We start from the raw sequence: 17,660 nt of genomic DNA, 5'->3' as shown, positions 1-17,660 counted from the left end.
ATGTCAAGGCTTACATTTCTTAGACACTGTGCTGGAATTAAGGTGTGAGCTGAGCTGTTTAAGATTTGTAAAAGGAAAATGTTGTATGGTGGCCTCAAATATATGATAACGTGTTAAAGCCCTGTGATGTCTCATTGCAGTAAGGGAGTGGAGCCTGTGTGCTTTGACACGATGACGCGTGGCCTGCGTCAGGTCCGCCGGATCTCCACTTTGTCATCCGTGTTGCAGCCCTCCTTCATTCTCACCACCGAGTGGGCCTGGTACTGGGAGGATGAATTCGGAAACTGGATCCAGTACGCCACAGCAGTAAGAAAAATATACACAACCATGATTGCTTTAGTCGTGTAGATACCATATGTATCTGTTTAGTTAGAATAATCTTAATGGATAATGTTTAGTCCTAGTCTAGACTAAAAGCTTTTTTCAGTTGGAGATTTTCATTGAAGTTTGCCTTCAGTCTAAGACTAGGCTTAATCTATATACGGGATACTGGGCCTGTATAATGTCTTATGTATTTGTTTATCTAGAATTGTGTTAGTCATGCAGATGCAAAGCCTTATATGTATCTGTCCATTTAGAAGAGTGCTAGCTGTGTGTGTGTGTATATATATATATATATATATATATATATATATATATATATATATATATATATATATATATATATATATATAAAACCTTATTGCCTTTTGAATCAAAATTGTTTAGTCATATACATATAAAGAGGTTATGATGTGGTTTGGTAGGAAGGAGGTCACAGCTCAGCTTCCATCACGAGTGAAGACTTCGAGCAGAAGTATCAAGAGGATCCCAGTGCAGTGGTGGAGTTCACAGCCGGATCTCAGAAATATAAGCTCTGTTTCCAAGGTACCAGACACATTCCATGTCGTCGTCGTCGTCCCCCCCCCCCCCACACACACACACACACACACACACACACACACACACACCCCACCCCACCAACCCACACCCCCAGTAATGAAACAGCATTGTATGTTAGCTAGAATGTTTTAATATCAGTGTATAGTAGGAAAGTATGTTGGTGTGGTGTATAACTTGGCTTTACCATGTATGTGATGTTCAGTTGTGGTTTGACAATCCATTCAGATTTTTGTTTTATTCAAATTGCATGTTTGGTGAGAATTATCTCAATGTGATTCGGTGCATAGTTGTCTGAGGTAAATGTTTGGCCTGTGGCATCAGGCTAAGGTAAAGATAAAGATATGTCTGACATTGGTGGCTTTCAGAGTACTTCTAGGACTGATTATGTGGATTAAATTCATGAGGTAATGTTTAAAGGATGCACTCAAATGATCACAGAAGGGATTGTTTGCTTTGCCCTAACTGAAGAGATTGACCACAAACTTTTTTTATATATCTTTTGCAGATATGATTCAGACCAACACGCACTATGCTACCAAAAAGCTAGTCAGAAGGCGGCCTGTGTTTGTGTCTGCAGCTGATGCACAGACTATCAAAACCAGGTATTTGCTTTTGAGGTTCCTGGCTCTTAAAATGCCGGGGATACAGATGCTGTTGTTTTTTTATTGTTACACAATTCACTCTGTCGAGATTTAAATTGAATTGTGACTTTTGATCAATTGTAAATGATCAGTTCTATTTCATCAATTTGCATAGCATTATTTAATGTTATTGTTGTGATATTTTTGTGTGTCTTTGTATTCATTTTATTCCACAAATGAATCAGATGTTATTTTTTATTATCATTTATAAACTTTTTTTTTACAGTAAAAAGGCTCCCAATAATCGGTCAAACTTCAAAGCACTGCCTGCACACTGGGACAAAGCACAGACTCCAGAGACTGGCTATAAGGTAGATATAGAGACACTAAGGTAGATATGTTGTATGTATAATACAGATATTTTTGCTGCTGAAAATTGCATGGCTGTTGTTTGACATAAAACCCTCAAGAAATATTAATCGTTACCCTCTGGGGTGTTATTCTTCCGTTTTTAAACGGAATTCCGTTATTATTTTTTTTTACTTGAAAATGAGATCCGATTAGGTTTTTTTTTTAGGGGGGGGGGGGCTGTCGGTAGGCAATATTTCTGCATAACACAGGCCATCGTTATAACAGGCCGCTGACAATGACGACGGGTTTTGTGCTCCACATCTTTCCGAATATCACGCCGCAAGTAGTGTATTCCGTTTACTAGTGGATTTCATTAAAAAGTTAAAGTAGAGGGGTTGATCAGCTGCGTTCTGAAGAATGCTTGATTCAAGTTCAGTGTGTGTGGCGCACTAGTTTCTCAGCAGAAGCCATGAAACGGTAGCCTGACGTAGTCAAGTTTTTTTCCCCCTCGTTATGGCTTTGCATCGGGTTCGCTGTCAGGGTTTTCCGATAATGAATCTCGTGATGCTGATATTGAATTTTAATTTCTGCGCGTGTAAGCTGTGCTTGAAGTTAGCTGTGACAGACTAGCCTAACCTTACAGGTTTTCAAAGCCTGTCTACCTTAGGCCTACTACATTGTTTAGTTAACACCTTGTCATTTCGGGTTTGTCCAGCCGTTCACCTCCGTGAACCTTGCGCCCCTTGTCTAAAACATATTTCAGGATGCTATCTCACGATGAGAAAACGTAACGTTATGGTGACGGTGCGAGATCAAAGCTTTGGCATACTTAGTAAACGTCTTGCACATAATATTGAGCTGAATATTTAGTGGAAATTGCCTACTGTAGCATTGTGCTGATAGATAAAAAGTCGCCAATTTAAAGGCGCAGTCTGCATTTTAACCCTAGCTCTCCAAGTGTGCGCTTGTAAAACTAGTGTTGTAGCTGCTTAGCCTATACAATCCTGGTGCAGTAGCTTAACTACCATTTATTTTAGGAGGAGAGGTGTAGGACCTACAGTGTTACTTTGGGAGGAGAGGAATCAATGTAAATTGATTATCTTTGAAACTGAAATATCAACAACGTTCAAGTTGCAACCTCTTCAATCAGCATCAAAATATCAGTAGGCCTATCACATCATTCACTATTTTGTACGTAGGCCCAGAGGACTGTTAAGGCTTCAACATACTCTACACTCCTGACCGGTAGCGCGACAATGTGACGTCACGGGAGTGCCAGAAACCATTTGTACTCGCGCTGATGGTCGCGACACTAGTTGCAATATTCTCCTGAATTGGCATTGGCCTCAATGGCAGTAAAAACTACCCTCTGTGATGATACTTCAGACTTCGGTTGCTATTCACAACTACCATCTAGTTTCCAAGGTATGTGCAGCTAGATAGATAGATAGATAGATAGATACTTTATTCATCCCGAGGGAAATTTTAGCAAGTGCTAGCTGGCTGGTGCTGAGAAATGAGTTTGTGTAATTTCCTGAGGTGGAATGAGATTTTTTTTTTCAGGTCTTAGATATCCTTTGGTTGAAAATAAATATCTTTGTTACCTTTTGCTGGATTTTTGGCATGTCCCTGGGTCCTAGGTCTTTCATCTTAATTCCCTCTCTCTTCATTAACTTATCCAGTAGACTATTTAAAAATCACGAACTCTTGCTGGTAACCTAACCAGGTTAATTTCCCTCTCTTCTCAAACTGACTATTCAAACATGTTTATTTAAGATGTGGGCTAGGCTATATGAAATGCCTGGTTGATGTCTGTATAGAGGCACGCATGCTCCCTGATCTTGGCTTCAAGCTCATCCTGCTTGTCACGCGCATCAGAGGAAATGACGCAATTTTGACGTCAAATTGTCGCGCTACCGGTCGGGTGCAGCGAGTATGCTGGACATTTTAGGGGGCAGGCTATATATTATCATCAAGTAGGAGTATAGTAAATAATTTAGTCAACATTTTAACTCAATGTTGGTTTAAGTTATAAACAAAACATTTTATAAATGGAAAAAATCCATGGTTCTGCGTCACTGTTGGCAAAATGATCATGATGGCCTATATATTTCAGCCATATTTGGTTTAGTCTTGTGTAGGTCTATAGCAGGGCTCTACAGTGCGCCCATTTCACTCGCACATGCGAGTAAAAATGATGCCGTGCGAGTGCAAAAAAATATTTAGGCGCACTGGTGCGAATGACTTCTAACCATGTCAATGTTTGTCTACAAAATACACCGCAACATCGAGAAACATTACTGGTGCAAACCATATAATCACGTCGCGAATGCAGCATAAATACTACACCTCCCATCAACGTTAGCAGTTTCGCGTTGTGGCTCGCTAGTAGTCTCTTTTATCAAATCCAAGAGCGCGCAGAAAAAGCGGAAAGTTACACTAGCCAGCCAAGATGCAAAGATTGAAGAAATTAGTTCTTCTATCCACCGAATTCATTGGATATAGGAGGAACAGGATGAGATTCTGAGAATGCAGTGAGAGAAGGAAAGGTAACCTAACATGCCTTTTAGCCCAGTTGACGTATTGGCTGCAATATGCAAAATATAGCTGTAGCGAACCGGCACAAAAGTAGCCTCCCGTAATACTCCCATTTTATTTAAAGGTAGAACGCTACTGACAACTCCAGGCTTCCACGCATGCTTGTTTGTTTACACCGAATACAAGCTGAAGTGCAAAACGAAAGTAGGCCTAACGTTTGCCTACTGCCCCCATCAATGCAGATATTTCAAATAAAAACTAAAAGTATAGAAGATATATCCTTGATTAGCCTATGTTGGGTTTTGTGGAAGAGAAAATGGACTGTTTTAGTAGTAGTATTAGGCAGTATGCAGTCAGATAGGTCACCATGGGCATATTTGGTTTAGCTATAGATGGATTCACAAATAAATAAATTAGCCTGCATTTGGCAGGATACTTGATATACAGGCTAAATGCAAATATGGCAATGTGCCATGTACAAATGTAGGAAAATAGAACAGACTGAAAATAAAGTAGGCACTGATCTTTAAAATCCTGTTTCCTGTAGCCTAAATGTTGTCAGTCATTCTTAATATTCGCAATTGGTGCACTGGCATGTTTAACTGTTAGCTGCAGTATAATGTTAGATTATGTGTAAGTTAAGTACAGAACTGACTGTGCGCCCAAATTTTTGTCTGTGCTCCTAAATTTTTTAACTTGGGTGCACAAGTGCTCCTGAAAAAAAATGTTAGTGTAGAGCCCTGGTCTATAGGCAACATCTACTTTGCTCTATTATAAATTAGTTTTCTTTAGGCCTTATTGTTATATGCTATAATGTTATTTTATATTTTCTTTAATCTTATTTTTTCTTTATCTTTGCTACACACCCCTGAAGTTTACAGTTGTGAAAATAACACCATAAATGTGTATATTAAATATAATCCATGTCTGTACACACAGAGAGTGAGTATGCCGAGCAGCACTAATGAATACAAGCAGATCGTGGCACTTTTCAACACAACCATGAGGGGCTTCAACATGGTGTCGATTGAACGAATCCAGAACAAAGCACTCTGGGAAGTCTTCCAATGGTATGGCGTCTTCCAATAGTTGTACTTTAGGACATGCTGCGACCCAAATCACTTTTGGCGCCGTTCTGTTTTACTGTCAGTTTGAAATGATTTCTATTTTTTTGTTCATGGTATCAATTAGGCAAAAAGACTTCATGAAGAAAAACAACAGAGGCCTTAATGTGATGGAGAAGCAGCTTTTCCACGGGACAGATTCCAAGCATGTTGACACCATTTGCCACAACAACTTTGACTGGAGGATCTGTGGGACTCACGGGACTGCATATGGGAAAGGTTTGTTGTTGTTTTAAGAGAATGCTAACATTGTTTCCCCTATTCTCTCCCTCTTCAATTTCCTTCCTGATTGTTTGTTTATGTGCATCAGAAGTGCGAAACGCTGATGTCAGGGGGGTTGCTGCGGCGTAGCGGTAACGCCTGAGTCATGTACCATATGCGGGCTCAGTGCCCATGGGGACCCAGGTCTGTGTCCGACCTGAGGTCATTTACCGTTCCCACTCATCCACTTGTTTTTCTGTCTTCTCTTCACTGTTCTGTCTAATAATGGTGGGGAAAACCCCAAAAATATAACTTACAAAAACCTTCTATGTTATGAGTGTCAGTTGTAGATGCGATTTCACTTTCATTACAGGAAGTTACTTTGCCCGAGATGCGAAGTACTCGCACAGTTACACCAACCCATCGTCCACGAGGATTCTGTTTGTTTGTCGTGTTTTGGTTGGAGATTTTACCCAAGGACACACAAGCTACCTCCGTCCTCCTTCCAAGGGCAGTGGGGACACAGTATTTTATGATAGTTGTGTGGACAGTCTTTTCGACCCAAGCATATATGTCATCTTCGAGAGGCACCAGGTATACCCGGAATACCTCATCAAGTATGAGGAACGTGCAGAATTGGTTCCTCAGAGGACCTCGATTATCTCATTTCAAAGTTCCTCAGTCACCTCCGCGCTTGGGGTGAGACCAACTCCGGTCTCTTCGCTTCAGCCCCAACAGCAGACAACACCATTGGGCCGAGTTCGGGTTCCAATGCCGGTTCCACCCCGCTCTCAAAGCCTCACCTCAGCAGCCAGGACAGTCCCCCCTTCTGATAGGATCCAAGGTTTAGTTCTCAAGTCAAGATCAACTTTGGCCTCTTCTCTCCAGCCCCAACAGCAGACAACACCATTGGGCCGAGTTCGGGTTCCAATGCCGGTTCCACCCCGCTCTCAAAGCCTCACCTCAGCAGCCAGGACAGTCCCCCCTTCTGATAGGATCCAAGGTTTAGTTCTCAAGTCAAGATCAACTTTGGCCTCTTCTCTCCAGCCCCAACAGCAGACGACACCATCAGGGCGAGGTCCGACTCCAGCTCCGCCCCCTTCTCGAAGCCTCACGTCAGCATCCAGGATCGAAGATTCACTCAAGAAAATGCAGCATGCACTCAAGATGTTACAAGACCATATGAATGACAGGGCATGAACTGTTTGCTCTAAAGTTCTAGTTCAGTTCCTATGTCTAAGGTATTGACTGAGATATTGAGATGACCTGAGATAATGTCTATTTGAGAGTGCCTTACTCAGTTATTGAATTTAATTGTATGAGACCACAAAACGTCACCTCAAACCACCTTCAAATTTCACATGATGAGAGTTCATCAGATTATTTCACTCTGTTAATCAGATTACTCGCCTTTGTTTCCTGTGCTTTGAAATTTAGTTGAATAATAAAACCATTTTGACTCTGTGATAGTTTAAGCAGACTTATCATTTTGTGTTTGTTCTTTGTTTTTTGTTTGTCTAAGTCCTCTTAGAGCAGCGTTTCTCAAACTGTGGGTCGCGGAGACATGCCAGGAGGGGTGCAAACTGACGTGAAAAACATTATTTTTGTATCTGTAGCCTAGGACAAGGTAGCTGTGTTATTCATAGGGAAGCGCTCGTGTCAAGGCAGCTTAGTTAGTCCCGACCTGATGAGATTTTAAACGAGATTGTGAGAGTAGTGAATTTCATCAAGACCCGGCCCTTAAAAGCGCGTCTATTCTCTGCACTTTGCGAGGAGATGGGAGCTGACCAAAAAGGCTGTACTGTTTCACAGCGAGGCAAGGTGCTGTCGCGCGTGTTTGAGCTCCGAGTCGCCTCTTCTTGGAGCACCTACCTCACCTAGCAGATTAGATTACTGCATTCACCAAAAAACTTGAGGTATGGGACAGGCGCCTCGATCACGACAGTATTATGCCTTTGAGAATCTGAGTGAAATCGCTGAAACGTCTTATTCGGGAGCCACTCTTGTGATCCCATGTATTAAACAGTAGGCCTACATCACATCCCTGCAAAGTTTATTTCAAAAATATTTCCCAACCAGCAGTGCTCAGTATGACTGGATTATGGATCCATTTAATCGAATGCTGAAATACCAGCATGTTGGTATTTCATTGAATATATTGTACGATGCTGTAAAATATTGGCCTATGCTTCCTAATATGTTGCTGGAAAACAGAAATATGTGTGTTTAATTTACAATAACACATTATGTATTTATTTATTATTATATCTGCAGCACCAGCTGATTAACTCTGCTGAAGAGGATATATTTAGAACTTGTCATTATTTCAATAAATTTGACAATTTTAAGCTTGACCTACCACTTTCTTAGAGCGATGAGTGACAGGTAGGATTCGAAAATGCCCCTTTGATCAAAGTGGGGAATAAAAGAAAAAGTTTGAGAACCACTGTCTTAGAGTGACATTTTTCACTGGTCTTGATTCTTTCCCCATCTCTGCTAAACAATACTGTAGTACAATCAGGGACATTGATTTTTCTTTTCTGAAAATAATTGAAATCAATGTAGTCACAGAAACATTTTACTGTTCATGAAAAAAATGTTGAGTGGCATTATCTTGCCTATAAAGTCTTAATGTTGAGTGACATTATCCAGCCTATGAAGTCTTAAAAGGACCAAAAATCTAACCAAAAAAAAAAAAATAAGGGTTGTTCAGGCTGTGTAACATTAGCCCAAATTTGTAGGGCTGCAAGGATCAATCGGGTTGTGTCATTTCTCTTAAGGAAAATAAATCAAAATTCTCCGATTGCAGCTCCTTAACTTGAATAATTTCAGCATTACTTACTCCTCCATGACAGTGAACTAAATGTCTTTGTTGTGTGGACAAAACAAGGCATTTGAAGACATAGTGGGCTTTTGGAAACAATATTTTTTCACATTTTTCTGGCATTTTACCGATCAAACAACTAATCGATTAATCGAGAAAATAATCAGCAGATTAATCGACTATGAAAATGATCGTTAATTGCAGCCCTAGTTACTTGTAACTTTATTTCACATATGTTGTCTACAGTAGAATGTTAAGAATGACATGCCAAAAAAGCATGTTTTAAACTATTGTGTAAGTGTTTTACTACGTTTCTGTGTTTTTTATTTTAGGGAGCTACTTTGCCAGGGATGCTAAGTACTCACATAGCTACACAACTGACTCTCGCACCAGGTGCATGTTTATCTGTCGTGTCCTTGTGGGCGACTTCACCAAAGGGGACTCCAGTTACCTCCGACCTCCATCCAAAAATGGAGGGGACACAGTCTTCTTCGACAGCTGTGTGGACGACGTGTACAACCCCTCCATCTTCGTGGTGTTTGAGAAGCACCAGGTATACCCCGAGTATCTCATCCAGTACAGCGAACATTACCAAGCATCATCCAGTGCCACGCCATTTTACACCCAGACACCTAGACCAGCACCCACAACAAGGCCAGCCCCGACATATCACACATCACAGCAACCCCGGTCATATTCTTATCGTACCAGTACTTCACATTCTGCTGCCTCATCATCATCAGCATCAGGAGCTTATTCTACAAATCCTAGTTCTTCTCAGTCTGACACTGGCCGGTGTGTTATTAGTTGAGAAGAATAAACTCCTAGAAGTAAATAAGGGCTACCTTAATGCTTGAAAGACCTCAGGAAGTTAAAGCCTAACACGTCTTTTCTGAAAAGAATTCAAAGATCTTCTTGTGGTTATTATCAGGGTGCATTCTGCTCTTTTCTTTCTTATGATATATGAACTATTGTATACACTTGCACTTTGCTTCTATTTGAAAACTTAAAAACTAATGTGATCAAACATTTTTTAATGATTGACCGACTCTGTCGAACTTTATTGAATAAGTGTCAACATTTAAATTAAATATTAAGTGCTTGCCAGGGCTGTTTACACCTGTGTAATGAACATATCAGAGTTATGTTGGCAAAACCAAAAATGTCCCATTAACAATATAAAACTGTTTTATGTAATGATATATATGGGATATATTATTTTAGGGATGTTGGTAATTAGCTCTGTTATGATGAAATGACATGGCTTTTTATGTAAAGACGGCAAGCAAATGTATGAACTCTCAGAGCTTTATTGTTTGTTTTTTCTTCATATATATCAGTATGCACTTCTGATATGCACTACATGTTTAATTTTAAAAATAAATAAATATTTGGCCCGGTTGTCAGCTCTTTTTAGTAAACTATGAAACATTACTTTTGTAATGATCTATGGTTTGTTATTAAATTGTTTTTGTATAACCAACTTTGTATCTTACCTATTGACTGGTAAGTGTTTCCTTCTCTGCTACTGTAAGCTCAGTGTCAAATCAAATCAAGTGCTTTTAATTTTGAATATGACCTTCAACTTCAATTTGAATGTCACTCGACTGTAGGATGACAGACAAATGTGCAGTGGTCTCTTCATTTTTTCCAGACCTGTATCATTTCATACACAGAGGCCATTCAATGTGCTTTACATAAGAATAGTTTAAAAAGTAAAGAATAAAGAAATTATGCACTGCCTTCTCTCTCTGTCCTTTGTCTCCTGCAGTATTTGATCAGGATTCTTTTCAAGCTGAACCAGAGTAGTGCTTAACTAGCTACCACAAACTGAACTGATCTATTGTTAAATACAACGCCAAATCAGAAGAAGTTGGGACACATGTCAAATGCAACTAAAAACAGAATGTGATAATCTGCAAATCTCGTAAACCCATTTTTAGCTGCAAAAAGGACATAATCAAATTTGACTATTTCATGGTAAATATTATGTTAATGTTGAATTTGATGCCAGCAACACATTTCAAAAATAGTTGGGATGTGGGCAAAAGAATGCTAGAATAGTTGTGTAATGATAAAGACAACAAAAGAAGGAATATTTCACAGTTAATTAGGATAACTGGCACCACGATTGGATATACAAAAGAGCATCACAGAGAGTATCTCAGAAGTAAAGAAGTGGAAGCATTCTTCCCTCTGTGTAAACCTGTGTGGGCAAATGATGAAACAATATGCTGAAAGAATAATGCTTCTTAATGGCATTGCAATTTGGGGACTTCATCATCTACGGTACATAATATCATTCAAATATTCAGAGAATCCAGAAATCTTTGCAAACAAGGGATAGAGCTGAAAAACAATATTGGATGGCTGTGGTCTTTTGGCAAGACAAGGCAGTTTTATTTCTATAGCACATTTCATACACAGGGCAGCTGTTTTGACTGCAGCTGACTGTTTTGTACCGATTGGCCCTCAGATGGCACTGTAGTAAAACCAAATCTGTTATGCTACATTAGCCTGTCATGCACCACTGTCTGAAATAATTTCTTGCCGATGTAGCCTATCATAAGCTAACTTAACAATAATTGACAAAAATCAGGCTAGGAGGTTTTATTAACGGAGTCAAAAACAGAGCTTCCACAGTCCTGAGAGTATTCCACAGGGAAAAACACACTGGGCCAATCCTCAGCAAAAGGTAGTCAGAAATTGAACAAAAACACTCCACACAATTACATCCCAATAGAGCAATATCGGCTCTCTCGAGTGTCCAGTTGACTGTGTTTATAATTATTGTTAATTAGAATAAGAATTCTATACATCTGTTCCATTAATGTTCCCATCATTTGTTGATTATATGATGATGGTGAATGTCAGTCTCTCTGTGTGTAGTGTCCTCCTGCGGTTTTGTCTATTTGTCCCCCTCAGCAGGAGCTGTAGTGTACTGCGGTCAGTCAGAGTCTCCACCCTTCTTCTGTCAGCCCCTGGTTCATCTGCCTCCCCACCTGTGTCTCTGCTCTGCCTACCAATCAGTTGTATGAAGATTTGTTACTTTTTTAAAGTATATTTTTTGGGCTTTTTGCCTTTATTCCGACAGGACAGTGAAGATAGACAGGAAGTGAGTGGGAGAGAGATGGGGTGGGATGGGCTCTATGCACGCAAATGGAATGGGAAATGACTGCAGGTCGGATTCGAATCTGGGTCCCCGTGGGCACTTGGACCTAGTGATGGGTAAATGAAGCCTCGAGCGCTGCTCGGCACATTTCCCTAATGTGCCGAAGCTTCGAAACATGGAAGACAAGGAAAACACAGCGGCATCTGGTGGTTTGCATAAATTATAGCAGCCACGGACTAGTGAAAATAATGCCTACAACAATGCCAAAGCTTCGAAATGTTCTCATTCATTACATTAAAAGTGTTGCAAGAAATTTGCATTTCTGTTTGTCTCAATTCAGTAGCCTACAATAAAATACGATTAGGCAACATAATCCCGTCACTCATTATCACGTGAAGATTGGTGTTTCGGTGGAGGTGTGAAATCGTGTTATCCCAGTCAATGATCCAATCGGTCTCCCATCCACTTAACAACCGCAGTAGACACTACTTAGCTTCTGAACCAGCATAGATATATATATATACTGACTAGATGTCGCCTTCGGCTTCTCAGCATGCGTCAACACCGCCGCCATCTTGTAGCGGGGATCTGAAGCTCTAAACTAGTTCTCCCGTATTTAGTTAAGGGCACTATGTTCAGACCAATTCGTTCGTTCAATTTTTTTGGGGATTTGTAAAACTATATATTTTTGGAATCCTTACAGACTGAAGAATCAGAAAATCTTTGGTCATTACTGCAGTCATTTTGGGTCCTGAAAACAATGTACTATTACACTAAAATCTCCATAGGCTAATTTGCTGATATCTTGCCAAATTGAAATTAAAGAAAATCTGAGGTAAAAAATGTTGAGGACAAGTTGTTATACAGCATTTTTAGATAGTTCAAAGGGTCCTTAATACAAATCCACTGTATAACATTTAAATCAGGTCTCCACTTTCTCGGAATTTTCATTCAAAAATGGATGCCTTGCTCTCAGGCGAGAAAATACTGGTAGATAGGGTAAACATTTAAACTTGTATGTATCACCACAAAACTTTCCCAGTTTTTCACTTACATTAAGACAAGTATTTTTTGTATTGCTTGTTTCTGAAATGTAATGTTTAAATATGCAAATGAGGCTTAATCTACTGAATATGCGCTAATTAGCACAAATTTCCAAACTTGACATCTACATGTTGGAGGAAGCCACCTTAAATATTAGCATTGCTATTTAATGATGTAATAGTAGCCAGGAAGTAAAGAAGGTCCCTCTAAACACCATGGAGGTGTTAGCCAGTATGTTAAATGTTAGCAATCATGGGTTTTAACTTAGATTCGGGAATCCTGGATATTTTGTTTTATCGTCTAAGTGGAGCTGCTTAGCTGAACAATTGTGTACTTTGTTCAGAAAGCATGTTCAAAAATAGGATATTGAACAATTGTGAATTTTCAACATGGTGGCCGTGGCAGCCATTTGTTTTCGGCAAGGCAGTGGGCGAATATCCGGAAGTGGAAACACCCATGGATCCGAGCCTAGGAAAAGAGATACCAGCCGGATGCTAACCCCGTTGAGTGCCCATTCATATTTTTATATCAGATAACTTTACATCTGAAGCCTCCCTTCAATATAAACACTACAAGGCTTTACAGGCCTACGTACCTAATAATTCATTAATACCTGAAAGTCAACCTGTCACTAAGATTGGAGCTCTACCGCTACTTCCCTAGGTGGCACATGAGTGGTCAACCCTCCTGACTGTGATTATGCAGGCAAACCAACTACGTCGCCTGGTAGTTGGTGAAAAACATCCAACTGTTATCTCTTTTGACATGGCCCTCTACGAGAAGGTTGTTCAGCTGTTGGATTCCAGACCTGATCTGAAGAACTCCGTTGTTCCAAGGCTTGGGGAATTGCACACCACAATGGCTGCTCTGAGAGCTCTTGGGACTTCTATAGAAAATTCAGGTATAGATGATGCCTGGATAGAATCGGATGTCTTTGGCGAAGCAACAACGAGGCAAATCCTCAAATGTACACACTACAAGCGTTCTTTGCGTGCCCATATCTACTCATATGTGGCTCTGTACGAATTGGTTCTGGAGCAATTCTTTATGGAGAACCCACAGCTGAGAGATGTTTGCTGGCAGGCAACAGAGCAAGTTGAATCGGCCTGCTCTGAGAAGGACAAATCCACCAAGGTTGAGTGCACAATGCAGGCTAACAGTACATTCCTTGAAGCTTTGACTAATGCCGAATTTGTGAAATCATTAAATGATTGGGAAGCAAAGAAAGCTAAAAATGCAATGTTCAGATCCATCATGAACTACTTGCATCGAGTGGAGACAATCCTCTTCTTTGTGGCAGCTTCTCGCACTGCTGATCTTGCACTCCATCTTCAAGCTGCAGAAGGACTTAGTAAGCTTTTCTTTGCATTTGACAGAATCAGCTGGGGCCAAGATACATTGCTGACATGCATGACCTCAAAGCTAAGCACCCTAAGACCTGGAAGGAACTTCAAGAGGGTAATCTCTCAGTCACAAGGAGTGGCATTCCTTTTGTGTCAGTTGGTGCAGACCATGCATGTGAACATCTCAACAAGGAGATGAAGGTCCACTGTGGCCTGATTGGAATCTCCAACAATGGCAATGCTAGACAGAGGTTTTTCCTAGCAACACCTGAATTGTCATGTTTGGCAAGAGAGTTTAAGAGTCAGTTTGGATTTGGGACAGCAGGCAAAAGCAAACATCCTGGACTAGGACCTAGTGAGATAAACAGAAACCATCGGGCAATAAACAAGATAAAGGCTGCCATACTCAGTCATGGCAATCCAGTTACTGCTGAAGTTGACAGGTTGTACAACATGATCACACATGCCTATGTCCCACAAGAATCTGTAACACAAATCTTGAGTGTTGATGCGAGTGGACAGAAATTGTATGAAGACTATGTCAAAGACAGAATCAATGGTGACAACAGCCTTTGGTCACCTGTCAAGAAACAAAACAACAAAATGTTCACGTCAGGCAAAAGTTAGAGACAAAACTGTGGATCTGAGAGAGACCAAAGATCTCTATGGGAGACTACTGGTCCTTGCCAGGTCTAACAGACATGTTGACCAAAAGCAGGCTGTGGGCAACTATGAGTTCACGCAAACACCCCGAGCTCTCTTTGCCCCCAGTAGGGATGTACTTCAATGCTCAGACAAATCTAAACTGATACATCTTTTAGAAAATCTCGCAAAGGAATACCAAGATAATGAGAAGCAACCACACAACCTGCATGTGAGGACATAGGATGTCATGGTTCTATTCAATATGCTCATCCCACTCGCAAAATCGCCCTTGTAGACGGCATGGTGGTTGTTCAAAAATTGACAAAGCCAGCAACTGTAGGCACAGTCAAAAAGCTAAGTTCTATGACAGACTAATATCTGTAACCAGAGACTATGATGAGGTAATTCTGGTATTTGACACATACAAGGCTGATTCTTTGAAGCATACCACAAGGCAGAAAAGAAGACGACGAAATGACCCTATCCAGTACCAAATTAGAGATGATACAAACATCAAGAACATTCCGATGAGCCGTTTACTCTCCCATGACCAGACAAAAACAGATCTCACAGAGTATCTGGCATCAAAGACCATTGAATACAGTAATAACTCCCCCAAGCTCATCATATCCTCTGCTGCAGGACACTCAAATAGCAACATCCAACTGCACTTTGAAAGAAACAACCATGAAGAAGCAGACACCTTGTGGATTTATCATGCAGTTTTGGCATCACATCACAACCCCTCTGATGTTCTTCTCTCCTGACACCGATGTGCTATTACTTGTCATAGCAAACTATAAGAGTCTGTTGAAAGATACTTCTATTTCAATGACATCTGGGATTCTGCAAGTGGAACAAATTTGGACAGCTCTAGGTGCAGATCGTGCAAAGTCTTTACCTGCATTTCATGCACTCACAGGAGCAGACAACACCGGAATAGGAAAGACCACTTGGTTCAACATCTACTTGAAAGCAGATGATTGTGTCCTCAATGCTCTACAGATGCTTTCACAAAAAAGTGAAGTGACAGAGGATCAGCTGTCTACTTTGGCTAAGTTTGTAATGTATGTGCTGCATACATCCAGATTGACAATATCCCAGAATTGAGATGGTATCTTTTCTGCAAGCACATGACAGAGAGTGACAAGCTTCCACACACATCTGCTGCTCTGAAGGAGCATGTCCTGAGAGCCCATGTTCAGGCCAGAGTATGGGGACAGGCAGATATTGCGCACCAGGAGTTCCTTGACCCATTACTCAATGGATATTTCAAAGATGGAGATAGCCAGCTGAGACCAATCACAACAAAGTCTCTGCCTGCACCTGAAGCCATCATTGAGATGGTAAGATGTCAGTGCAAAAACGATTGTGCTTCTCACAAGTGTTCATGCAAATCACATGGACTACCGTGCACTGAGCTATGTCGGTGTGGAACAGACTGCCAGAATGATGATGATTCTCAGAATATAACACTTTTCCGTGACAGTGATGATGACAGTGAGGATGATAGGGGTGTGTAAACTGTTTGTTGGTGCTTTGGATGAGTAGGAGGAGTAAGGGAAGGGGAAAGTTAGTAAATAGGAGTAAGGATGGGGTAGTGGTCATTTAGATTGAGATTTTGTTTTTCTCTTGTTTTTAAGTTATGTCTGCTATATCTTTTTTTTTTATGAAAAACAATAAATAAAAAGAAAACACTAAAACAAAAACACAAAATATAATAAAATAAAGATGTCCTCCAATGAGGGGTGAATGGGTAAATAAAAAAACAACAAAAATATAACATTAAGGCAGCTATTTGGCAGTAAAATATTAAACAAAAACCCTAATATGGGTCAATGATCATCTAAATATATTTGACATGATTTCTTGCCATACAACATGACAATTTGACTGCTAGAAATTAAATTCTAGGTAATCCTGGAGATGTGAGATTGAGAAATTAGTATTTGAAGGCGGCCATTTTGAAAATCCAAGATGGCCGCCATATTGACCTTTGAAAATTGTCAACCAAAGATTTTTTGATTCTTCATACTCTAAGGTTTCCAAAATATATAGTTTTCATAATCCCCCCAAAAATTGAACGAAATTACACAAGGAAGCTGACTAATTGTCAGTGTTACCTATTTAGCGACGTTTGGCCATCCCCAGCAACAGAAAACCTTTTTAGCGATTAGCGACAAATTTGGGAACTTCTCACAATGATGGCAAACTCGGTTTCGTTGTTGTTGAAACGTAAGAAAATCACTTTTCTCATGGCTTTGTCATTATTTTGTGAATTAAGCTACATCTTGTTTGCCCATAGCATTGGCCCATGATTAAAAAAGTAACGACTGGCGTATGAAGTAGCAGAGCACGTTAAAGCATGGAAGTAAATGTTCTACAGATCTACAGCAACTTCTGGTAAGATTACAACTTATACGAGTAAACGAGATGAGAGGTATGTGGCCTCAACCAGAGCCTGTCTACGGAGAGCCTGTTTACTTTCATTGTATCGAACCTTCACTCATTGTTCCTCTAGGGGCCGCCGCTAGCTAGTGCAGAATGAATGGGAGTCTATGGGGCTAGACGGGTAAAATGTATCTTTATTATCGTCAAAAGCTTAGTTTTCTCTAGACTCAACCATAAATACATGCCTGTCAGTTGGAGCAACCCAAAAAACTAGATAATTGCTGGAGATTTTGACGATATATATCTATGCTGAACCAGGACAAAGTAGCCTATTATCAACCTCAACACGCTATGGACGAGAGTGAAAAGGAAAAGACCAGGCACCTAATTAAACCAAACCCTATATGGCCCTTAGCAGCGTGAATCAAATCGCGCGCAAGGCAGCATGGGAACACCCAGGCTAATATGGCCCGACATGTTCTGAGGATTCATGAATCAAACTTTCAATAAAAGGAAAATATTATGTCAGCCATTATTGTTAGGCCTACACAGAAATTATTAGCCTGTATTGCTTTTAGATTACATGATTGAAGTTGAGACAAGATTGCAACACAGACACTTTTT

The 17,660-nt window shown here is 40.3% G+C and overlaps 1 protein-coding gene across 3 annotated transcripts in view; it reads left to right on the top strand.

Moving 5' to 3' along the window:
* si:ch73-252i11.1 (uncharacterized protein LOC553517 homolog) overlaps positions 1–9,984 on the top strand; it is a 33,833-nt gene extending 23,849 nt beyond the window's left edge. For 2 of the 3 annotated variants that reach the window (XM_042078008.1, XM_042078009.1), the window contains exons 6-12: positions 141–306; positions 747–867; positions 1,388–1,484; positions 1,750–1,834; positions 5,292–5,422; positions 5,544–5,695; positions 6,051–7,141. In XM_042078008.1, the coding sequence (XP_041933942.1) occupies positions 141–306; positions 747–867; positions 1,388–1,484; positions 1,750–1,834; positions 5,292–5,422; positions 5,544–5,695; positions 6,051–6,877 (1,579 nt within the window). In that variant the 3' untranslated portion in view covers positions 6,878–7,141. Of the gene's footprint in view, positions 1–140; positions 307–746; positions 868–1,387; positions 1,485–1,749; positions 1,835–5,291; positions 5,423–5,543; positions 5,696–6,050; positions 7,142–8,833 lie in introns of those variants that run through there. The other variant, XM_042078010.1, reaches the window with a different exon arrangement.
* Positions 9,985–17,660: the final 7,676 nt, after the last annotated feature.

This window comes from Alosa sapidissima, chromosome 22 (assembly GCF_018492685.1).
Source record: "Alosa sapidissima isolate fAloSap1 chromosome 22, fAloSap1.pri, whole genome shotgun sequence".
Lineage (NCBI taxonomy): Eukaryota > Metazoa > Chordata > Actinopteri > Clupeiformes > Clupeidae > Alosa > Alosa sapidissima.
This window is presented reverse-complemented; position numbering and strand designations above follow the sequence as displayed.